At 36.0% G+C, this 25,484-nt stretch overlaps 1 protein-coding gene across 4 annotated transcripts; it reads right to left on the reverse strand.

Moving 5' to 3' along the window:
- Positions 1 to 219: 219 nt before the first annotated feature.
- On the reverse strand, positions 220 to 22,589 carry OSGIN2 (oxidative stress induced growth inhibitor family member 2). 4 transcript variants are annotated; one of them, XM_067711812.1, is made up of 7 exons: positions 22,277 to 22,589; positions 18,540 to 18,955; positions 14,552 to 14,706; positions 9,011 to 9,147; positions 8,261 to 8,452; positions 5,641 to 5,732; positions 220 to 3,218 (listed from the first exon to the last, which is right to left on the reverse strand). In XM_067711812.1, the coding sequence occupies exons 2-7, from the start codon at positions 18,641 to 18,643 to the stop codon at positions 2,183 to 2,185; spliced, it is 1,716 nt and encodes a 571-aa protein (XP_067567913.1). In that variant the 5' UTR covers positions 18,644 to 18,955; positions 22,277 to 22,589; the 3' UTR covers positions 220 to 2,182. The 4 variants fall into 4 exon arrangements, with proteins under 4 accessions (XP_067567913.1, XP_067567914.1, XP_067567915.1 ...); XM_067711813.1 differs by lacking the exon at positions 18,540 to 18,955; XM_067711814.1 differs by lacking the exon at positions 18,540 to 18,955 and having other exon boundaries at positions 22,238 to 22,589.
- Positions 22,590 to 25,484: the final 2,895 nt, after the last annotated feature.

Raw genomic sequence — 25,484 nt, forward strand, 5'->3', positions numbered from 1 at the left:
AATTATTCACCAGGGCCTTTAGGGCCCGGGGCCTTTAGGGCCTTTAGGGCCCTTCTGAAGTTTTATTTTCCTTGAAGTCTTTTTGTGCGTGTATGTGAATACTCTCATTGCAAAAATGCTATTGGTCGGGTAAAAGAAAACTTTTGAGACACAAGGGGATGTCAACAGTTTTTATCCTTCCCTAGAAACCATCTTTGTAACAATGTCATTTTCAATTTAGAATCGACATTAAGAAAAACATCCAATCCAACTCATTCAGAACTCAAAAGAACAAACAAGAAAGTGCTCAATCAAGTGCATGAAAGGATGTTATACCATATCAATAGATGTGAAACTAATCTGAAAAAGTTACCATTATAAAAACTGGGTAAGTCATTTCTAAAACCAAGTTAATCATACATGACAGTTATCAAGAGTGTAAGAATTCATCTGAAACAGCTAGTTGTAGATGTCTATTCCAAACAATTCTATTTTAAGGTGAATTGTTATTCTGTAAGCACATAACATTGCAATAACATGAACAGAAAAATACTTTTAGTCCATTTTTTAATACTAAAAAAAAAAAAAGAGGGACTTCCCTGGTGGCACAGTTGTTAAGAATCCACCTGCCAATACTGGGGACATGGGTTTGATTCCTGGTCCAGGAAGATCCCACATGCCACAGAGCAACTAATCCTGTGTGCCACAACTACTGAGCCTGCGCTCTAGAGCCCGCGAGCCGCAACTACTAAAGCCCGCGCACCCAGAGCCTGCGCTCCGCAACAAGAAGCCACAGCAATGAGAAGCCCACGCACTGCAATGAAGAGTAGCCCCCACTCACTGCAATTAGAGAAAGCCCGTGCACAGCAACGAAGACCCAATGCAGCCATAAATAAATAAATAAATAAATAAATAAATAAAATAGAAATAGACTTTGAATAAACACATTCCAGGTGAAATAAATTTTACCAAAAAAAAAAGAGAGAAAAAGACTTCAGAAATTCAATTTGCCATGGAGAACTTCACAAGTAACACTTTTCTTGTCTAATACTAAATTTCTGGGGATCTGCATGAAAACACAAGACATTAAGCACACCTAAATATAAATCAAGATAGAACATAATTCAATAAATAACCAAAGGATTAAATGCTATGTCATCTCCAGTGAACAAATTTCAAAGTAATCACCTTGAGAATAGAAAAGACAGGTTTTAACTTTTTCAATTTTAATGTTTAATAATTCTGGTAATACTCAAAAAGTATTGCAATATTATAAGTACTTATGCCCAAATATCTTAAGTTTCAGTGACAGAACTTAACTCAGTGTTCACAAAGGAATAAATTGTTCCATTCAAAATTTATTGAACTGCAAATAGTATTATGCTAGTTAACTAGAGAATATATCTCTAAAAAATATCTCAGCAGGTTCCTGGATGTCTCAGTATATGCCAACATTATTGGACTGTTTAAATTAGAAGCTGAAACTATGAATTACCTGTCAAGGTTTCAACAATAAAAATTTTAAAAGCCCATATTTGTTAATAAATTAGATTTATACAATTGATAATTTCAAAATAAATAAAACCTGAGTAGTATATGCCCTCTACTTCCACCCACCCTCAGCATCTATCTGTACCTTTTTACATCCCATTTTCTTTTAGACCGGTGTGTCTCAAGCTTTAATAAGCATACATATTCCTTGAGGATCTCATTAAGATGTAATTTCTGATTCAGTAAGTCTGTTGTGGGTCCTGAGAGTCTACCTTTCTAACAAGCCAGAAATGAAGCTGATGCTATCTTTGAACCACCCTTTGAGCAGCAAGGTGACCCAATATATAAAGTGAGGGAAACCTCTGGCCTAATGACTGTGGTTTTATAGATTCAATGCTGTCATATTTTGTAATCAAACATAAATAAGCAACAATGATCACAAAAAATGTCTTGGAAGAAAAGAATGTTTTAGTTAAGTGAGAACTTAAAGTATACCAAATTGGCAGTGTTTCTATTTGTCTGACAATTGACACCTTTGATACATTATAATGTAATTAGGACACCAAATTCTGGTAACTTTAAAAAATAGTTACTATAGCTTGAGACTCTCTCAGTTAATTCAAGTTCAGAAAATTCAAGCCAGTACACTGTAAAACCACTATTAAAAATCTTTAATGGTAAAGTGTTCATATAAATTACTTGTAAACCTGCTCTAAGCTATCCCATCTCCTCCTCCTCTTTCAACAAATAAATGCTGCTTTTTTTTCTTCTGTCTTGTAGCTAAACAGCGTGTAACACCCAGTGCCCCTCCCTTTAAAAATCGAACAAAATTGTCTCCAACCAAAGGACCCAATGCAAAAAGGTTGGCTTCTTTAACACACTCATATGTATATGCATCTATTTCCACAGGATTACCCTTACATGTGATTGGCTGGCTTGAGTTGTGGCCCAGGTAACACCCTTGCTCCTTCAGAAAGGACAGATTGGGATGAGAACCTATCAATACTACTGCTGCAGAGAGCTTAAATATTTTTTTTAATCCAGAGATGTTTTGAAGAATGCATTTCATGTCCGACTTAAAGGAAAGCACATGGTGCTCAGGAAAACTGGTATAATCAGATAAAAGATTTGAGTCTAAAGAATATGACTGAGTACACATCATATGATAGACTTTATGGTATTCTGGATAAAGCTTTTTGGGAAGCTGTTTGAAAATTAAGCTTGGATCAGTTACTCGTCTGCGAAATACATGAATCACAGGGACATTATTGTTGTAAGCACACAGTACTGCATCAGCTGCGGTAAGCCCAGAACCTACAATTAACACTGGATCCACTTTGCCACACAACTGTCCTTTGCTTATAGCGGCTCCAAATTCAGGCATTGAATGAAACACAAAAGGAAAATCTTCCCCATCAATTTCCAAACGGCCAGGAGAATCCAATGTTCCGGTTGCCAGAGCTACATTTTCAGCAAAGAGACAGAAGGGAATATGGGAACCATCTCTTATTCGCTGATAACCCCTGATTTCCCAGTTTCTCTTGGTAAATTTTGACTTCTCTATCTGTAAATGCTGTGTTGAAATATCTCTGTCTTGACCATCATTATCAACTTGATCTCTGTAGAGTCTTGATACAGAGGTAATGTAAGTATTCTCTCTGAAATTCTTCTGAAGACCCATGACTTTTACATAATGTTTATAGTAGCGAGCTATTTCCTCTGGCATAACTCGATCCCCTTTTAGGTTCCTATAAAAAGAAAAGGAAATATATTCTATGAAGATAATCCTTTTAGTTTCCATGATTAGCACTTCTCCATCTAGTAAACTATTACATCTTTTTAATTCCTCTGGACTGTCCAAGCTAAAGCTAACACTTACCATAACACTTTACAAAGAAAGAAAGCCTTTCCTTTTCTTTAAAAATGTTAATAAATTAGTTTATCAATGGAGGAAGTCCCATGAGGGTAGAGATTGTATTTAATGCATCTTTGTTTCCCCAATGCCTTGTATAAGTATCTGTTCAGATTAGCTGCCTTTATCAATAAACTTTTATTAAATAAATGGATTAAAATGTGGATATCTGAAAATTAGACTATTTTAGTCTATGTCACAATTGTAATCTAAATAATTCAGTCTATAGCTATACTATTCAGTCTGTATTCTATTTAACTATTGACTGAATTGTTTACAACCATCGAGATATTACAGGTCTGACTGCAATACATATACTTCTCAAACATAATATCTAGACACGATTTTTAATAAGTTGCTTTCTGTTTTCCTAATGACCAAAAATAATTCAGATCAGTCTTTTGCTGAACAAAATCATATTTAAGTAGATAACAGTTCTCTCTCTGTGTTTTCCTACTCATAAAGAGATCTATAAATATAAGCTGCTCTTTATGAAAAAAGCACGTTAATACATCTTTTATTTTTCACTTGAAATTTAAAGCAATGGGCATTAGTATCCTTAAACAATGCCCCAATTAGAAGTAAGTAGAAATAAAAACACCAAATCAGGGAATTCCCTGGTGGTCCAGTGGTAAGGACTCCGTGCTTTCACTGCCGAGGGCCGGGGTTTGATCCCTGGTTGGGGAACTAAGATCCCATAAGCCATGCAGTGGGGCCAAGAAAACCCAGAAAAAACACCAAATCATTTCACATAATTCAGTGTAACTTGTAACTGGAAGAAGTTCAAAGTTTAATGACTAATAATTAAGATTTAGAATGTATTAACTCTCAATTTGTACAGAAACCCTATGTAATAGTTACTATTATTATTATCTTCATTTTGCAAACTAGGAAGTTGATAGCTAGTTTAAGTTATTTGACCAAGGTCATAACATTAGAAGGTACAGAGTCAGGATTTAAACCCTGCCAATCTCTAGAGGTCTAAGAGTCTTAACACTATGCAAGGGCAGGAACTAAAGCTAATATTTATCACAAGATTCATTTTCACATATTACTTAAACACACAATATGCTCAATTTAGAAGGATGAACACTCTGGTATGTAAATCATAAAGCTTTCTTTCCCTTTCTTACCCACATCATAAAGGGAAAAATATGTTGAGCAATTTCACTTTCTTACTTATGAAAATCAAGAACTTGTACAATTTGCCTGATTTTGCAACTTAACATTTCAAACCCATATAAAATTCCTTTTTAAAAACCCAAAAGTCATATTTGAAAGGTTTAAATTTACTCTGGTCTAAATTTACTTTCCTTAAATCTTCTTAAATTAAGGATAATTACTGTAGATTAACATGGTTTCTATCTAGCAGAAAGTCAAGCATTCAAACATTACAGCCCTGTTCTAACAAAGGTTGAGTAACTTCCTGCTTTAATTTATTGTTTCTGGCAGCAAAGTAGAGTAGATTCTGTGTATTAGTAGTTCCTATCTATAGGAATGAAAATGGCTTGAAAATGATAGGGCTTTTCATATTTCTTTTTAAATTTTGGGTTCTTTCTCCCAAATAAATACAAAATAAACTTTTATTCTTTCAAGTTGAGATTTTCATATTTTCTTTGTTTTAAAATTAATTTTCATTGAGGTATAGTTGTTTTACAATGTTGTGTTAGGGGATTTTCATATTTTCTATTCTCATATTTTAGTATTCTTATTAAATATTCACCTCTACAGCCAAGTAGGCAATCACATCATGGATTCTATTTTATTCCATCATTCTAAATTATTCATTATATATATTCTGGTTTCTCTTCAGATCATATAAATCTTAAGCGTTTTAAAATTATTCATTATATATACTCTTCTACTCTGAAAAGTCAAATACTTTAGGTATGTATACATGAGATATGCATACATGAAGTTATATATCCATTCATAAAAATAAGTTATATATATCCACTCATAAAAATAAGTAAATAAGGAAAGGATATGTAGGTGGACAAGAAAGTAACAAAACAGAGTGGTTTAACAGGAGAGTGGGATAAAACTATGATTAACAATCTGTAGACAAGCCCTTACTTCTGTGTGCTTAGTTTTATAAAATCTCTAAATAGAAACTAGCTCATAACCACTGCTGCAAAGAGGTTTTATTTGAAAGACACATGCATCAATATTATTCATCTAAGACAGGATCACAGCTAGTTTGAGATTTGCTGACAGACTCCCATTGTACACCAAAATTTTAATAGTTTTATCTTTACCTTCGTTTGCTAGATACCCAATCTTTAAATTTAAGTCCAGGTAACTCCATCCAATTTCCAAAGCTGATTGTCAACATCGAGCCTTCCATATTCTATTTGAATAAAAAATGTACAATCAAAAAACACATTTTATCAGTAACAAGGTTTTTTTTCCTTTTTTTTTAACCAAAACCATCTCATTTACTATAATTAAGTCTGGATAAGCAGAGCTCTAATAAATCCTAAATGGTTGTGTAAATCACCTCTGGAAATTTATTCCAATTAACTTTCAAATATTTTCAACACTTGGTAGTATCTATATTCCTTCTTTCATGTAACTATATATTTATAAATCAGATTTACAATATTACCCAATGCCTATAATCAACATAATTAGATGCAGAATATCGTGTTAGAGGAGCAAATCAGTATTTTCATTTTAAACAAAAGGGGAAAAGTTCATTCATTTCTAACGCTTTAAATGTCTTTCCATTTTAATATTATTAACAAATCTTTTCTTTTTTTTGCGGTACGCGGTCCTCTCACTGCTGTGGCCTCTCCCGTTGCGGAGCACAGGCTCTGGACACACAGGATCAGCGGCCATGGCTCACGGGCTCAGCCGCTCTGTGGCATGTGGGATCCTCCCGGACTGGGGCACAAACCTGCGTCCCCTGCATCGGCAGGCGGACTCTCAACCACTGCGTCACCAGGGAAGCCCAACAAATTTTTTTAAATGGGCAGCAAAATGGCTTCCCCCCCACCCCAATCAATTATGATTGTGAAGTCTAAGCTGGTTTCAATATAGCAGGCATCGCTTTCTAAAACTAGGGAAATAAGTTAGTGGTTGCCTGATTAAGAACAGACTCACTGCTGAGGCTAATGCTGCCTTTAAGGAAGTGAGCCCCTTCAAGCTTGCCCTACTTCTACTTTGCTCAGTACAAAGCAAGAAAAGCCCAAGGGCCAAAAGCACCTTTCCCAATGATCTCTTTCAACCAACTCTTTTAGGCTATGCCTTCTTTTATCTGAACACTTCTTGTCCTGTTTCTACACAGCCCAGTATTGGGAATGGGACTTGTTATTATCATTGGCTAACATTTACAGAGCACTTACTATGTGCTACGGCTTATAAAGTCATATTATTTGTGACAGTACAAGATCACCACAGGAAGAGAATGTAGCAAGTTGCCACTGCTTCGAAGCAGGCTGGGCCTGATACTAGGATTAGAACCAAGTTTCAGGTATATATCGCTTTAGCACTGATTCAAATATGTTTTTAGTAATCAAGGCTTATCCATACTTTAACTTTCCTGAATGTAAGTGGGAGAAATGAAGTAACAGAGATCAAATATTGCCTGCACATTTTTCCAAGCAGAAAATATATATGTACAATAAAACCTCAGGAATTTATAGAAGGTTCTCTAAAAACTTAAAAAATATATTATGGCTTTTCCAATAAATGCAGTTTTATTAAGAATGCTACTTATTAACAAAGCAAATATAAACATGTAAGCTAAAAGGCACAGATATTTTGATAGTTGCTATCCATTACTATAAAGGTAATTAAGATGAAAAAGTCAGTGATATAATCTATAAAGTCCCCAAATACTCTGAAACAATCGTTTGATAAATGTAAACAACTTTTAGCCATATAACATTGCACTAATATAGGAATATCCAACTGAAGTTTATACTAAAGATTTGATATTTAAAGTTAAAATTCCCATGAAGTCTTTATTTCATAACACAGCAAAAATTATTTAACATTTATTTGTACAAGTGAGCACTCACCACACACTAGACACTGTACTAACTGCTAAGGACACAGGAGTGAAGAATAATTATTAGTTGCTGCCTGCTAATGAAATATGCTGAATCTTTATGTTGATAGTCCTCTGGTTTAACCTCTGCTATGGACTGAATTGTATCACCCCCCAAATCCACATGCTGAAACCCTAACCCCCCAACGTTATGGCACTTGGAGATGGGGCCTTTGGAAGGTAATTAGGGCTAGATGAGGTCATGAGGCTGATGCCCTCATAACAGGATTAGTGGCTTTACAAGAAGAGAGTTCACACTCTCTTTGCTACATAAGGATATGCAAGAAAGCAGCTGTCTGCAAGCCAGAAAAAGAGCCCTCACCATAAACTGAATCATCTGGCACCTTGATCTTGGACTTTCCAGCCTTCAAAGTGTGAATCTGTTGTTTAAGACACTCAGTCTATGGTATTTTATTTTAGCAGCCCAAGCAGACTAATACAAACTTTTTTCTTTTACATTTTTCATTTAAGATCTTGAAAATGTAGGGAAATAATACATATTAGAATGAAATACTGTGTGAAATTTTGTAAACTCTACAATGAATAAATGAATTAAAAATGTTGTACTATGCAAAACATCTTGAAATATTTTCTGTATAATTCTTAGAGAAACACTTATTCTAAGACATTATCACTAATCAAATTTGGCTTAATTTCTACTAGTAATTAATTCATATTTATCCAAACACATTAAAATTCTCAGATAAAGATGTGGTAATCATCATATATAATATTATATCATAATGTTTAAGAATCAAAATGGTCTTATCAAGATGACTTATAATAATTCACATTCACTAAAATGCTAAGGAAAATATACTCACATGCCAAGCTCCACCAGGTGGACCTTTACCAAGAACTAAGTGAGGGATATAATGATGCTGTTCCAATTTCCAATGCAAAATGGATGGATAATCATACCCAAAGTCAGCATCTGGATGAAGAAGTGCGTCGAAAAGTACTGCAACAGGATTGGATGATCGACCCTCAAGGCCCTCAGACAAGTACTCTAAGTCCTGAATTTTTTTTTTTTAAAGAAAGAAAAAAGGCAGATAGAATTTGGAAAAACAAACAAAAAAACTCCGGCTAACATAATAATAGTGAAGACCATTATTGTAATCCAGCATTTCCTATAGAGTGTGCTACAAAACACTGACATTCCTTGAGATCTTAATAGATTCTCTGGTCAAATAAGTACGGGAAAAGGTTGGGTTTCAAAAAGCTAATCAGATCATTTTACTATAAAACTTGAAGATGCCTTTAATATGCTAGTATGCCTTACTATGTCTACCATGACACTCTAATAATAAAAAGCAGCATTTCCCAAACTTACCAGAGCATAGAGCACCTATTAAACTCCATCAGGAAATAATTTGTGAAATTCTGCTCTAATTAATTCAGGAAAATAAATGGAAGCAACTCAGCAGAATATATTTACAATTCTAAAATTAAAATGTTAGGTGTTACTTAGAAGAAAAGGTTTTCAGCTAAGAAATACAATGCTTATATAGTAGAAAACTAACCTTGTCTCAGTATAAATAAATTTAAAAGCATCAACATGTGAAAAATAATACCTGATCAACAATGGAAAGATGTCTTGCTTCTTCTAATTTGCTATGTAAGATTGTGTTTGGATGTATTGCTTCTGATGATAAATATGGTCTGTAGCCTGACAGCATATAAGAAAGGCAGATTCCTGAGGGTCCATTTCCTATTAAAAAAAAAAAAGGTGGAGAGGGGTGTATCTTGCATCTTAATACTCATGTTCTTTGGCTTTTCTGTTTCACAGATGGTTTTTCTCCTTCACCAATTCTTCTTTCTCTAAACTCTCAAAGCCAAGTATTCACAAGAGAAGATTTTTGTCTTCTCTCCTATTTTCTTTTGGGAGTCTCACCTACTCAAAGCTTCAACTCTCTATGCTACTAACCCTCAAAATTAGATATCTAGGCTGACCTCTTACCCCAAAAATATATCCCAAATTTCCATATGCCACTTCTTCACCTCACTGAACCACTAATAACTTAATCACAATGTGTTCAAAAGCAAATTCATGAGTTCTTCCATTTTGGTGGCCTCTCCTTTAAACCTCATTCCTTTGCTGGTATGATACTTACCAGGAAAATCCTAAGTTAATCAGGTTCTGGTTTAAACGTATTTTGTCACCTATATCCATTCAGTTGCCTTTGTTATTCTCACTCATATATTCTCACTCAGAAGACAAAAATCTCTTCTTGTTCCTCTTCAAGATTCACCTACTTCAAATCATTTCACATTCTACATTCAAATGAGCTCTCATAACAGAGTTCTCATTATGTTACCCGCGCTATGTTACCCACTCTACCCAAAGCCCTTCATTGCTTGTTTCTTCTATCCAGTGTTCTCCATGTTCTGGTCTCAACCATCTTTCAAGTCCCACCTCTTAATAATTTCCCTCCTGTATTTCTATATCCTTTACCCAAAACCAAACTGGATTTTTTGTTGTTGTTGAACTCCAACAACTACTTTGATTTCTGTAGTTCTTTTAGTCTGGGTTGCCACTTCTCTATTATATCCATCTACCAAAAATTTAATCTATCTGGGACAACTGTAAGCCATCAGAAAAATATCCTGTTCCTTGTCTAATATTTTGCCCCAAATAAAATAAGCTCAAAGATATAAACATGAAAAGTAACATCATAATATTAGGAAAGAGGTTAATATTTCTACTTATAATGCTGTAGCAAGAAGCCTCTAAGTACAACACAAAACTCAAAAGACAGAAAGGAAAATAAACCATTTGACTTCATAAAATTTTTTTTAAATGGCAAATACTGGGAGTTAAGATCTGAGGTAAAGAGCTAATTTCCTTGAATCAAAAAGAAAAAGACAAAACTAAAGAAAAATCATGATACCAACAGAAATAGAAAACAACATTTGAGAAAACCCAACACTTATTCATGTAAAAACTCTCAACAAACAACAGAGGGGAAATTCCTTAACTCGACAAAGAGTATCTACAAAAATCCTACAGCTAACATCATAATTAATGGTGAGAAATTAGGGGGGTTTTCCCTATAAGATCAAGAAAAGGATGTCTCTTCTCACCATTCCTACTCATCACACACCTTAATGGAAATCCCAGCTAATGCACTAAGACTAGAAAAGGAAATTAAAGGTATACAGATTGGGAAAGAAGAAACAAAACTGTCTTTGTTTGTAAATGCCATGATTATCTATGTCAAAAGTCCCAAAGAATTTACCAAAAAAAACCTCCTGGAAGTAACAAGCAATTATGTTGCATGAAAAAGGTTAATATATACAAGTCAATTGCTTTCCTACAGACCAGTAATGAACAAGTAGAATGTGAAATTAAATACACAACCCCACTTATATTTGCAAGAAATACTTGGGTATAAGTCTAACAAAATTCACATAAGATCTAAATGAGAAAAACCACAAAACTCTGATGAAAGAGATCAAAGAATATCTAATTGATGGAAAGCTATTCCATGTTCATGGATAGAATGATTCAATATTGTTAAGATGTCAGTTCTTCCCAACTTGATCTACAGATTTGATGCAATCAAAATAAAAATCCCAGCAAGTTACTTTGTGGATATTGGCAAACTGATTCTAAAGTTAAATGGAAGGGCAAAAGACCCAGAACTGCCAATATAATATTGAAGAACAAAGTTAGGGCTAATACCATCCAACTTCATCTTACTGTAAAACTACAGTCAATAAGACAGTGTGGAAATGAAAGAATATATAAATGAATGGAACAGAATAGACAGCCAAGAGATAGATCCTCACAAATACAGTCAACTTATTTTTGACAAAAGAGCGAAGGCAATGCAATGGAGAAAGGATAATCTTTTCAACAAATGGTACTAGAACAACTGGACATCCACATGTAAAAAATGTGAATCTAGATACTAACTTTATATCTTTACAAAAATGAATTAAAACAGATTATAGACCTAAATATAAAACATAAAATTATAAAACATCTAGAAAATAACTATGAGAAAATCTAGGTGACGTTGGGTTTGGTAATGAGTTTTTAGATATAACACCAAAAGCAAGATCTATGAAAGAAAAAAACTGATATGCAGGACTTCTTAAAACTTATGCTCTGCCAAGTAACTGTTAAGAGAATGAAAAGGCAAGTCACAGACTAGGAGCAAATATCTGCAAAACATGTATTTGATAAAGTACTTGTTTCTAACATATACAAAGAACTCTTAAATCTCAACCATAAGAAAACCACCAACACAATCAATTAAAAAGTAGGGAAAAGCTCTGTACCTCAAGGTATAGAGATGGAATATAAGCATATGAGAAATTACTCAACATTGTATATCATTACAGAACTGCAAATTAAAACAAGATACTACACACCTATCAGAATGGCTAAACCCCAAAACACAGACAGTATCAAATGTTTCCAAGGATGTGGAACAACAGGAACTCTCATTCATAGTTGCTGGGAATGCAAAATGATACAGTCACTTTGGAAGACAATTTGACAGTTTCTTAAAAAGCTAAACATAGTCTTACCATATGACCCAGCAATCACACTCCTAGGTGGGTTGAAAACTTAATGGCCATGCAAAAATCTGCACATAAATGTTTGCAGCACTTTACTCATAAATGTCAAACACTGTAAGCAACCAAGATGTGCTTCAATAAGCGAATGGATAAACTGAAACATCCATACAATGCAATAGTATCCAGTGATAAAAAGAAATGAGTATCAAGCCATGAAAAGACAGAGAGAAGGATCTTAAATGCATATTGCTAAGTCAAATAAGCCAGTCTGAAAAGGCTACATACAGTGATTCCATATATATGACATTCTGGAAAAGGCAAAACTATAGAGATAGTAAAAGATCAGTTGTTACCAAGGTTTGATAGTTGAAGGAAAGGATTAATGGGTGGAACACAGGAGGTTTTTAGGGCAGTGAAACTATTTTATATGATGTTATAATACATGACATTATACACCCAGCAAAACCCATAGAACTGTACAACCCAAAGAGTGAACCCTAATGTGCACTACAGATTTTAGTTAATAATAATGTATAAAAACAGTGGTTCATCAATTGTGACAAATGTACCACACCAAAGCAAGATGTTAATAAAAGGTATAAAAGGGGGTTGGGAAGGAGAAGAAAAGGAATATATAATAAAGATGTTAATAAAAGGTATAAAAGGGGGTTGGGAGAGTATTTACAGAAATATTCTCTGTAATTTGTTTCATTTTCCTATAGACTTAAACTGCTCTAAATAAAGCCTATTAAAATAAATACTGACTATACGAAAAATAGTGGGAGTTAATATCTCAAAGAATCAAAAAGAAATAACACTCAAAAGACAATACAAAAAGAATACAAATAAACAGTTCATAGAGAAATATATACACAGGCAGAATGTACCCCAACTCCCAAAGATTTCCCATTCCTAACCCCAAGAACCTGAGCGTGTTACCTTACAGAGAAAAACGACTTTGTAGATGTGATTAAATTAAGGACCGTGAGCTAGAGAGAGTAGCCTGGATTATCCAGGTGGGCCCAATCTAATCACACAAGTCCTTAAAAACAGAGACCCTTTCCCACCTGTGGTAAGGAGGAACCATAACTATGAAAGGTTAAAAGAGAAACAACACTGCTGGCTTTGAAGATGCAGAAGGGGTCCAGGAGCCAAGGAATACTAGCCTCTAGAAACTGGGAAAGCAAGGAAACATTCTATCTACCCTAGAGCCTCCAAAAGGAATGCAGCCCTGCTGATACCTTGATTTTAGCCCAGTGAGACCAGTGTTGGACTTCTGTTCTATAGAACAGTTAAATACATTTATGTTGTTAAAGCCACCAGGTTTGCGGTAATGTGTTATGACAGCAACAGAAAACCAATTACATACATTAAGGAAATTAGCCCTTTATTATGATCAGCTGGCAGTGCTACTGCCAGCAATAATAGCCCTATATACATGAGGTTAAGCTACGCTTTGGCTAGCTGAGGCAAAATAGGAACAGATTGTTTTGGGGGAAGTAAGGTGCAGATGAAAGTAGTTTTTCCTTTTCTGACCCTGCCATAGCCCAACTGGAACAAGAAGACATAGGTTCCTTTGTCTATGGCAAGACATCCAGGATGGAAAACCAGGGTTGGATATAAGTGGGAAATGAACATGAGATTTAGTTTCCAAGATACCTTGGATGAGAAATACTGCAAACACTGTCAGCTCCCCTAGAGGGGAATCTAGTGTAGAACTATCTTGCTTTCCTTCCTTCCTTCCTTTACTGAATCTCCTATGGAGAGATGTCAATATGCCAGACAGAGCACAGGACTTTCCTCTCCATTAACTTGAAACAAGTCAAAGAAACTAAGGAAGTTGTATGCCATCAAGGTACATTATGTCCCATAATTCCTTCCTTTGGCTTGGTTTCACACTATAGTACTTGTCAAACTTCATGAGTTTGAATATTAAAGATACATATGACAGGTAATTAAATACATGCAATAAAACAAAATCATAAAATTTTATAATTTTGAATTAGGTTTTATTAATAACTTAATTTTTAATCTTATATACCTATCTATTGAGGTGGTACAATAGATATACAATAGTAACATATGGTTAAAATATTATAAACCTAACTGTAGAGTACTATAATGTTCTTTACTAACTGAGCACTGACTACTAACTTGCACAGGTTACTCAACTACTGAGTTTCCCTGTCTGTCCATACCCTACAACCTCAGAGGGCTATAGCGTTTTAAGGCATAATCCAATAATGTACACAGAATGCTCTATACAGGGCTCTAATAACATTGGTTATCATCATTATCATGACACTGTCATATAAGTAACACAACTGATAGACTACTGATATTTTAAAATAATAGAGTAATATCAACCCTTCAATGAAAAAATGTTCTATTCTAACACAGAATCTAATATCAGATCAACCAATTCCTCTCTCCAAGGATTTGGTTATTGGTTATTTAAAAATATTAAGCAACCTAAGAATACTTTTCAATACAATCCTAAGAACTTATGCTATGCAACTGTGCATTTATAAAAGTAGTAAGGATCAGAACTGTAATTTTAAGAGATAAAATGCAATAAAACTTACCTATTACTACCACAGGCAAAGTCACTGATGAATCTTCAAGTAAAGAAGTTTCTTCAACTAATGGCATAGCTTTAACTTTTCGCCCCAAATTATCACCAAAATATTGCACTAAGGAATTAAAAATCTCTCCTTCAGTTTCAGGGTCACTATAGTTTCTTTTAAAAGGAAAATATGGAACAAAAACAAAACAACAGATATACAGTCAATATAGCCTTTATAAAAATCTGTCTTTATTCAGATTTTATTTAGGCCATAAAATATTCAATAGTTCCATAAAAGGAGAAAAGGAAATCCTTTTGATTAATGCTTTCAAATTAGTACCTTAGCCACGTCAATGTACACCACTTTGCTAGAAATCCTAAATACAGTGGTCCCTCGGTATCCAAGGGGGGTTGGTTCCAGAACCCCACCCTCACTCCCCAAATACCAAAATCCATGGATCCTCAAGTCCCTTATATAAAATGGCATACTATTTGCATATAACCTACCTACATCCTCCCACATAGTTTAAACCATCTCTAGATTACTTATACCACCTAATACAATGTAAATGCTATGTATGTAGTTGCCTGCATGCAGCCAATTCAAGTTTAGCTTTTTGGAACTTTCTGGAATTTTTTCTTTCCCAAATATTTTCCATCTGCAGTTGGTTGGATCCATGGAGGCAGAACATGTGGATATGGAGGGCTGAATGTAGCTGCTCATGTATCTTTAATGCCTTGAAGGCAAGTCTTAAATAAGAAGCTATTTTTAATGACCAAAGACATAACATTGTATTAGGGATTTTTATAATTCTGAGATCTCCTAGGACTGGAAAGTTTCTCATTCACTTTTTTCTCATTAGTAAAAAGATGAGTGCAATAGAGGTAGTATATTTGGGAAAAAACAGTCACATAATACTTTAAGGAAAAGTTACTGAACTTATATATTACAAATGGTGCATTTTGGTAAAAAAAATAAGGTTTATACATCTTATTCTCAAAGAGATACTGAAAAATGCAAAGATCTTAACATTAATTTCCAGTCTACCTTCTTTCCCAACTGCCTCCCTAGAAACTAGTTTTGGCGTTCTGACAAGCTCATGTAATAAATGGAGTATCCTTTGAACACAGTTAGTTTTGCATTATACTAGAGATAACTTCAGAACAGAATTCCTGAATTATTTTTCATTTTCATATAGTCAGAAACAGGCCAATGTCTGAAAATATTAAACAGTACTGACCAGTGGGTGAGTGTGCTTATTACTATTCCTAAAATGATAAACATGGGAATGGATCAGTTATTTCACAGGACTCACTGATCCTTGGGCGAGGATGACACATGGAAAGAATTAGGCAGAGACCAAAATTTCTGCTTCCCTATAACTTTCCAAGTTCCTGAACTACCCCAGGATAGGGCAGAGTTCCCCAGGATACACTGATAGATTTCCCACCCCCAGTAATTGGGCTCCCCTAACAATACATGGCCCCTTTTGGCCAGAACTGATACCCTTTGGATATGGCTACTTAGGAAAGCCCCTCCTCACATTGCAAGCCTGCCCCTGAAAGAAGTCTTATGCTCAATCCATCCCTTTCAGAGCATTCCAACTCCCACCACTGATCAGATCCAGATGTACTGGCTGTCTTGCCTTCTGCTTCTTGACAACTGAACTCAACAAGGATATATTATACTTGAGCCTGTCCCTGATATTTCTCCAAAGTGTGTGCCCAGGACAGGTTCCCCAGCTTCCTTTGGATGCTTCTGATTAGTCCTTTTAGGTATCCAGGCCTCGTTAATATTATGGTGGTTGTAAAGGCCACAGTTCTTTTTCATGAGATGCAGACATCATGGCCAGTCTCCTCCTGACATCCCTATCTCAAACACTGTTGCTTCCATATATATAACCTGGAATTTAATTAATAAAAATGATCATCACTCTAAGATTCTGATAATTAAAAAGATGTCTCCTTCTTCAAACCCTAACAAATGTTTCACATTAATAAAAGGGCAGATATGCTGGGGGTTAGAGTCAACTTGAGACTATATAAATATTAAACTAGATACTTGAATATTATCTGATATCCTGTACACTCTGAGAGCAAACTGATAATCCTCTGAATGACTGAATGAAGGTACTTTAGCAGTTACTACCATATTTGATTTTATAAGCAAAACTCAATGATCTAAAATGCCTTGGTCAGTTTCTTAAGTCTAAAAATAAACACTGTGAAACAAATATTTAATATTTAAATTCCTTAAGAACAAAAAAATCATGGCTAGAAGTGTTGGCTTAAACTCCGAATCACTTTTACTTAAAGGTACAGTAGAATTCATTTTTTAATAACTTATTAAGAAGCATTTAATATTCTAAGTCAAGATGTCTCAAGAAACCTTTTTTTTTTTCTTGCAGGCCTCAGAATTTTAATATAGCTATCAATTCTATAAATTGACTACACATTTTGTTTTGAATTTTATTTATTTTTGTACAGCAAGTTCTTATTATTTATCTATTTTATACATATTAGTCAACCCCAATCTCCCAATCATATATGTCAATCCCAATCTCCCAATTCATCCCACCACCACCAACCCCGACTATACATTTTACAAGGATCTTTCATTACACTGGACTAGTCTTCTCAAATAATTGGTTTATACTTAAGAAAAAAGAGGTTAAGACAATTAGAAATAAAATGCCTCCTCTGTTAGGCTTCTATCAAGAAAGACAAAGTTTTCAAGAGCTCAAAAACATCAGAAAAACAACAGATCATCTGATCAGGCCTTAAACCAAGGTAAATAAATAGAGGGAACTTGGTAATGCTTTAAAAAAAAAGACCTTTAATGAGATATAATTCACATATAAAATTCACCCTTCTATTTATTTTTTTTTGGCGGCACCACTTGGCATGTGGGATCTTAGTTCCCTGAGAGGGATTGCACTCACGCCCCCTGGAGTGGAAGCACGGAGACTTAACCACTGGACTGCCAGGGAAGTCCAAAATTCACCCTTTTAAAGTGTACAATTCAGGGTTCTAAGTAGTCACAAGGTTTTTCAATCACTACCAATAACTTCAGAGAAATTTTATCACCCCAAAAGTATATGCTGCACCCCTTAGCCCTCATTCTTCATTCTTCCCTCCCTGCAGCCATTGGCGGCCACTAATCTACTGTCTTACTGATGCCTACTCTGGAAATTTCAAATAAATGGAACTCCTCATACATTATGTAGCCTTTTGTGTCTGGCTTCTTCCACTTAACATGTTTTCAAGGTTCACCCAGGTGGTAGGATATATTGGTACTTCATTCCTTTTTATGCCTGAATAATATTCCATTGTATATTACCCACTCATGAGCTGATAAACATTTGGATGGTTTCCACTTTTTGGCTATTACAAATATGCTATGAACATTCATATAAATTTTTGTGTGGATAAATGTTTTTTCTCTTAGGAGTGCATGCAATGGCTGGGCCGTAAACGCTATGTTTAACATCTTGAGGAATTAGCAAACTATTTTCCCAAGTGTGCATCATCTTACATTCCCACCAGTGATATGAGGGTCCCAATGTCTCCACATCCTCACCAGCATGTTATTTTTTGTGTTTTTTAGTTTAGCCACTCTAGTAGGTGTAAAGTAGCATCTCATTGCAGTTTTGATTAGCATTTCCCTAATGACTAATAATGTTAAGCATCTTTTCATGTGCTTATTGGCCATCTGTGTATCTTCTTTGGAGAATAATTCAAATTATTTGCCCACCTTCCAACTGGGCTGTCTTTTTTATTGTTGAGTTAAAAAAATTCTTTATATGTCCTGGATACAAGTCCCTTTTTGGATATATGATTTGTAAATATTTTCTCCCATTTTGTGGGTTGTCTTTTCACTTTCTTTATATTGTCTTTTAAATCACAAAAGTTTTAATTTTCGATCAAGTCCAATTTATTTTTTTCTTTTGTTGCTGTACTTTTGGTGTCATATCTAAGAAAGCACTGCCTAATCTAAGATTACAAACCTGTTTTCTTCTATGAGTTTTATAGTTCTAGTTCTTAAATTTAGGTCTTTCATCCATTTTGAGTTAACTTTTATATATAGTATGAGGTAGCAGTCCAACTTCATTCTTCTGCTTGTGAATATTCATCTGTCCTGGCATCATTTGTTGAAAAGACTGATATTTCCCTTTTGTCTTGGGATCCCACAGAAATCAACTGACAACAAATGAAGGGAATTATTTCTGGACTCTCAATTCTATTCCATTGATCTATGTTTATCTTTATGCCAACGTAACACTGTCTTGATTACAGTTTCTTTGTAGTAAGTTGTAAAATTAGGAAGTGTGAATCCTCCAACTTTGTTCTTTTTTCAAGATTGTCTTGGCTATTCTGGGTTCCTTGTAATTCCATGTGACTTTTAGGATCTGCTCATCAATTTCTGAAAAAAAAAAGGCAGCTAGGATTTTGATAGGATTACACTGAATTTGTAGATAAATTCAAGGAATATTGCCATTATTGCCATCTTAAGAATACTAAGCTTTTCAATCCATGAACATGGGATTCCTTACCATTTATTTAGGCCTCCTTTCATTCTTTTCAATGTTTTCTAGTTTTCAATGTACAACTTTCACATTTCTTCTGTTAAATTTATTCCTAAATATTTCATTCTCTTTGATGCTAGTATAAACTGAATTGTTTTATCAATTTCACTGTCAGATTGTTCATTGTAAGTGTACAGAAATACAACTGATTTTTGTATGTTGATCTTGTATTCTGCAATATCACTGAATTCATTTACTAGATCTAGTAGGTTTTTTGTGTGTGTGTGGGCCTCAAGCAATTTGACACTAGTCTCTCCCAAGACTCAAGTAGAGTATATACAGCCAAAGTTTTAGCTTATCTTAATTCTCCAGAGTATATGTAATTTGTTCTGATTTTCTACTAACTGGTCATAGGTATAATCTTTGTGTATATAATCCATAATATTGGTATAAACTATTTGTAATAAACTTGCATGGTACTTGATAAATACTGGTTTAACACAGGCATGAAAAACTGAACCAAGAGAAGAAATGAAAATAAGGTTCACTGAATTTACATAAAGCAACAATGAAACAAAGACCTATTAGTAAGTATTCTTTCTAAAAAATTCAGAGTCTAAACTATAAATTTAGTATTGCTGTACATATTTTACAGTATATGCATACTATATGCATACTGTGTTCACAGGTCTATGAACAGTGAAAATTTCCACTGCAGATATCCAATTTGCTGAATGTTTGTTCTATTTAAAACAAGTACTTGAGTAATAAAAAAATCTACTTTAAAAAAATCTACTTTTCCTTTGAGGCAGTAAATTGGAAAATATAATTAAATTTTAGGAATAGTAAAGAACAGCACTTTACACATATGCAGAAATAGTTACCTTATTCTTAGGCATCAAATTAGAAGACTATTTGAAATTTCAGATGATTTTAGATGCCTTCCATGTTGTGTTTTTGAAACATTATGGTCCAAAGACTCAAAACAAATTTAAAAGGATGGCACAGACATAATATTTGAATAACAAAACACTTTTCTCACACCAGCAATACTTTTCTAAATGATCCTTCAAAATGAAATGCTTTACTACCTGAGTTTAGTCTTTGGAAGCATGAGCTTAGATTTTTACCAAATTGATATTACCATAAGAAAAGAAGGTTCTAAAGTCACAAAGGAAGTCAGTCACACTCTTTATCTTCTAGAACAGGAAGTATGGAAGTTTTCTTCCTTGGAAAGTTAGGAGACAGTTCTCTCACAATATTTATTCTTTCAGATATAAGGCAAGATCCAAAATGTAGACACTGTCACTATTGGTTTTAAAATGTGCTCCTAATGAGATTACTCAAAAAAAAAAAAATTGTGCTAGTAAATTATAAACCTTCTTCTAAGGAAATGTTTTAATTATTAAATAAACGTTTTCTTTTTTAAATTTTAGATAAGATAGAGGTGTTTATACAATGGAAATATGGTTTATCAATCACAATTTTTATTCTTTGGCTAGCAGGCTTGTTTTCCCTTATCCCTCAAGATCAAAATATAGCAAATACATTGTTTTCACCTCCTCCTCCACATTTCTGTACAAGGACGTAAGCACATGATATTTACTACCTAGGGTTAGTTGAACACGTATGAATCCCAAGCTGTGTCCTTAGAATTCAACTGTACCAAAAGGTGTCAAAAGGCTTTTGGACAGTACTTTCTAAAAAGCATATTATTTTCTCAGGGGCTTCAGTTTAACAAGTTTTCACTAGGCGAACTTGTTTTCTAAAGTTCTCCAAAGTGGATCTGATACTCTCAAATCACTGTCAAGTAGCACCACACAAATTTGCCTAGAATTTAATATCCAGCAGTTTATTACATAAAATAATTTTTAATATCCAGAATTTAGAGACTCCTACAAAACTCACTGAGAAGGTAGGCAAGCCTGGATTGCTGCTCTAGTTCAACAGGAATTCTGAGTCTTTTCTGTGCCTTACACACCTTTTGCAATTTGGTGAAGCCTCTGGACCTCTTCTTTGAATAATATTATTAAACACATAACAGGATTTACAAGGAAACTAAAAAGTAAACTTGGAATATGTTTTTATGTATTCCTCTATTGTATTAAATAACAAGTTCAGTGATGTAAAATAATTACTGTAATCTTGAAGAAATAAATAAACAGTATTTCTAGGTATATGCAACAATTAATGTGGTATGAAAATATTTGTGATTTCTATTGATGACAAAGTCACAAATACTACTGTGATTTACTGCTTATATTCACAGTTGAAGAAAACAGATTTTGGTTAAAGTTGAGTGAAAATTCCTGGTACCTTTCTTTACATCCAAGTTCACTGGCCACCTAAAGTCTATATATGCAGCCCAATTTAAGAACTCTGATCAGAATTTCATATTTTACAAAAGAAGTTTTGCATATCATTATTCTAGCACATTCGTGTATATATAAGGCAAGGCACTTCACTAAAGTCTTCGCTAAGCTTATCTTTTCTTCACCACAAGGTTAAAACTAGTTTCAAATTGCTTTCGGTCTTTCTCTCCATAACTGAATGAAATGTTGGCCAACTGTGCTAGATCTAGTAAATAAACTTTTATTTTAAAATGTATTATCCGTATCACCCCTAAAAACGTTCCTCATAATGTTAGTCTAGAATCGCGACATTTTTCAAATTTCTACAATATATATGACTTACAATGACTGACATCTTAAAAGTCAGAAACATATTTGTAGCTAGAACATCACATTTTAAACATAGCTCCCTGCCTCCCTTCAACCCAGTAACTTACGTTATTAGATTTTTTTTTTTAAGAAAAAAAAATGTTTAAGGTGTGTGTGGGGCTGGGAGAACCTCACAACCCTTCACTAAAACTTCGCACTACTTTTAAGTCTCAGTTCGCCGTAACCGACTAGATCCGGGCCTAGCCGGTCCCGCAGTCCCGTGACTAGTACGGTCCAGGGAGAGGAAAAGGGGACAACAGAGGAGAGTCTCCCAGAGCCAGGAGCCAAGGCGGGGAACCTCGACTAGAAAGGAACCAGGAGGAAGCAGCAGCCGAGGCGGGAGGCCTCTGCAATTCAGGCGCTTGCCTTCCACCCCCGACCCGTCCCCGACTCCCTAACCCGCGCGGCCTCTACCCATTTCGGCCCCTGCCCTGCCGCAGGGCCCCGCAGCACTCTAACCTCCGCCTGCCCCCTTTTCTTCCACGGTGGAGAAGTCACCTGAAATGACCGGCCAGGGAGCAGCGGCAGCACCACACGGGCATGGAGTGCGGCGCACGGGGCGCCCGAGCGCGACCGCCACGGCCACCTCCCTCGGCGGGGTTGCCCGTTCAGGACGCCCGCCCGGTTACGGGGTCCTCGGGGCGCCGGCGCCCCGCGCCTAGCCGTTGCAGCGGCTGCCGGAAGCTGCGGTTCAGCAGCCGGCCGGGCTCTGAAGCACCCAAGCCCGCTTCAGGAAAGCGGCTTCCGCTCCTCGACTACTGGCAGCCGGACGCCGGCGGCCTATGATCTCTGGGTGCCGCGAAGGGGGCGGAACGGGGCGGGGACGCTGCGACGGCTGCGGCGGAGGCGGGCGGGCTCCTCCTCGCAGGTGCGGAGGCGGTGGCGGCGGGCGAGGCCCGGGATTGGTGGAGCCGCGGCCAGAGCGAGGGGCCCGGCCTGAAGAAGTGTTGGCTGAGAGGGCGGGGGGCCGAGGCAGTCCGCCCACCAGACGGCTGGCGGTGGCTACTGGGGCACGGGCCTCGGCCTGCGCCCTGCGGCGTGGGAGGTTGGCAAGGCTGGGAGGATGTGCGTCCTGAGTGCCGGATGACAAGGGGAAGAGGAAGAGCTACTAACCTCGGTAGCGGGACGGATAGGGGGAAATCCCTGCGTGATGCGCGGCCTCTGCGACCCGAGCACCCCAGTGTCTCCAGAGTCGGTCCACGCGGGCCTCTCACTGAGGACGCCCGGCAAGACCGAGATTCCCGCTCGACGAAAACCACTTTAGCGCCTTACCTCGCGCTGCCCTGGGCGCAGACGCCCGGAGCTTGCGCGCGCTTTTCTTTCTTGACCCTGCCTCACAATCGCCTGAGAGAACTCATCAAACCATGGGTGCCCGGGCCCCACCCCAAGGGTTCTGATGGGGGAAGTCTGGCTTTCCGACTGAGGCCCCCCTTCCTGAAGTGGCATCGCTGGTTAAAAATACAGGTGCTCAGCCCCGCCCCAGATTCACTGAGTACCTTTCATGGAGGGGGAAAGGGCAGGGACGTGTATTTTTTTAAGTCCCTCCAGGTGGTTATAATGCAAGAAAAATTAGAAAGTACCGAGTAATGAGTGTTCCCATTCGGTATTTTCAAGAAATGAAGGGGGGGAAAAAAACTGGGAGAAGTGATTAATTGCATATACTGTTATATAGAGATGTCTTTCTATCCCTCTTTCCAAAGAGCGCTAATTATTTTTGCAGTTAAAATCTGGGATACGTAAGTTTCTGGTTTTAAATAATTTTTTAAGTTCTCAATTTTTGCTGAATGTTGTCATTGAACAAACTTGGACTTAGCAGGTATTTTAGAGTCTGTGGAGCTTGAAATGAAGTTTTAGGACTCAGCCTGACTCCAGGATTATACAATCTAAAATAATATATTCATTCATACATATACACTTATATTCATGTTACTCTAATGTTTATTTTACTTTAATGTTTCAGAAAGTGAAGCATAATTTTCTGTTGATATTCATAACATTATCCTTTTAAAGGAACTAAATTCATAATAGCTATGCCAATCCAGAGAACTGAAATATTTAAAACTGTAAGTTTTATGAGCACTTTGTATAACTTTTTCTTTTCTTTATGGCTTTGTTTTCACATTGAGTTTCTTGTGGTATTTTCAGATGAATTAATAAAGTGAGCATATCAAATTTTAGCCTTAAGCAGACGTGTATTTAAACCTCGGGAACTTGCTATCATGGTTTACCCTTGATAAGGGCTAATGATTAAACCAGGTCACAATAACTACATAGAGGATTTTTCTTATAGCAAATGGGGCACATCAGAATTTTTGTTTCTGTTTTTTGAAATTGTAGGGTGAGGTGCTATTTAAATATAAAATCCAGGTTTGATGAGGTCATGTAGCAACAGACTCAGATACTGCTGGTGAGAGTGTAAATTAGTATGTAATCCAAACTCCCCCGTTTGCATAATAGACTCTCATTCCTCCTTTCAGCACATGCAGTAGCACATTCAGGGTGGAGCTTATCTCACACTATCAACCATTCCAAAACAACCCTCCTTACTGGTGTATAATATACCAGTATTTTATACATTAAATTATACTATAGTAGTTAAAAGGACTGTCTATTGGAGTCTTCACTGTGCTAGCAGTGTGATCTTGGACAAGTTACTTAGCATCTCTGGGCTTTGATTCCTCATCTGTAAAATGAGATAATAATAGTTAGTTCATTGGTTATAAGAATTAAATTAAAAAATACTTATAAAGCACTTACCACAGTACCTGGTTCATGTTAATAAATATTAAAATAAATATAAAATATTAAATAAATATGAAAATAAATACTTTTCATTATTATCAATAATATTGTAAAATATTTTCACATTTTCTAAAATCAGGAAGTATGTGTATGGATTGAAATGTGCTCTCCCCCACTCCACCCCAATTCATATATTAAAGCCCTAACCCTAATGTGACTGTATTTGGAGATAGGGCCTGTAAAGAGGTAATTGAGATTAAATGAGGTCATGAGTGTGGAACTCTAACCCAGTAGGTTTGGTACCTTAGAAGAAGAGGAGCGGTCTCTTTTTGCCAGATGAGGACACAGGAGAGGGTGGCAAGCCAGGAAGAGAGCTCTCACCAAGGACCAAATCAGCAGCCTCCTTGGTCTCAGACCTTCCAGGCTCCAGAATTGTGAGAAAATAAATATCTGTTTAAGCCACCTACTGTATGGCGTTTTGTTTTGGAGCCTGAGCTGACAAAGATAGTATGTTTTTGCATTTTCTAGAAGCAAACAAAAAATTGTAATGGAAATTATTCAAAATAAACTTGCATTTTGTATACTAGGTAAACCTGTCAATGGACCATTTCATATGCTTGGTAGTATAAGACTAAGTTTTAGAGGGGTTTAGAGAATAGAGTCATCAGCTCTATTCTCTATCTAGATGGCAAATTAAAAAAAAATGCTTCCCTGACTACATGGGAAATTGGGGACTTACTGGTGCTGGGGACTTAAGATAAAGTTTGTTCCTGCAATTTGAACTCAGGGGATTAGAAAATTCTATACCAAGAAGGCTGCTTGCTAAAAATACAATTTATTTTTGTGGCTATTGTAGCAGTCAGATTCAGTTGCAGAGAACAGAACTCATAAAATTCACTCTAGCTCTTAAGAATCACTCTTAAGAGTTGCTTTCGGAGAGGAATCAAGATGGCGGAGTAGGCGG

Source organism: Pseudorca crassidens, chromosome 17, assembly GCF_039906515.1.
Source record: "Pseudorca crassidens isolate mPseCra1 chromosome 17, mPseCra1.hap1, whole genome shotgun sequence".
Lineage (NCBI taxonomy): Eukaryota > Metazoa > Chordata > Mammalia > Artiodactyla > Delphinidae > Pseudorca > Pseudorca crassidens.

Bases quoted from the DNA above. Each gene is read 5' to 3' on its own strand.
- OSGIN2 (XM_067711812.1), bottom strand. From the start codon at position 18,643: ATGAAGTTGGACTGCTACCTCATACTATATATAAAAGTTAACTCAAAA. The intron at 14,707-18,539 runs GTTTGTAATCTT...TCCTTTTAAAAG, and splicing joins AAACTCATAGAAGAAAACAG to AAACTATAGTGACCCTGAAA. The intron at 5,733-8,260 runs GTGAGTATATTT...TTATTCAAATAG, and splicing joins CACCTGGTGGAGCTTGGCAT to AATATGGAAGGCTCGATGTT.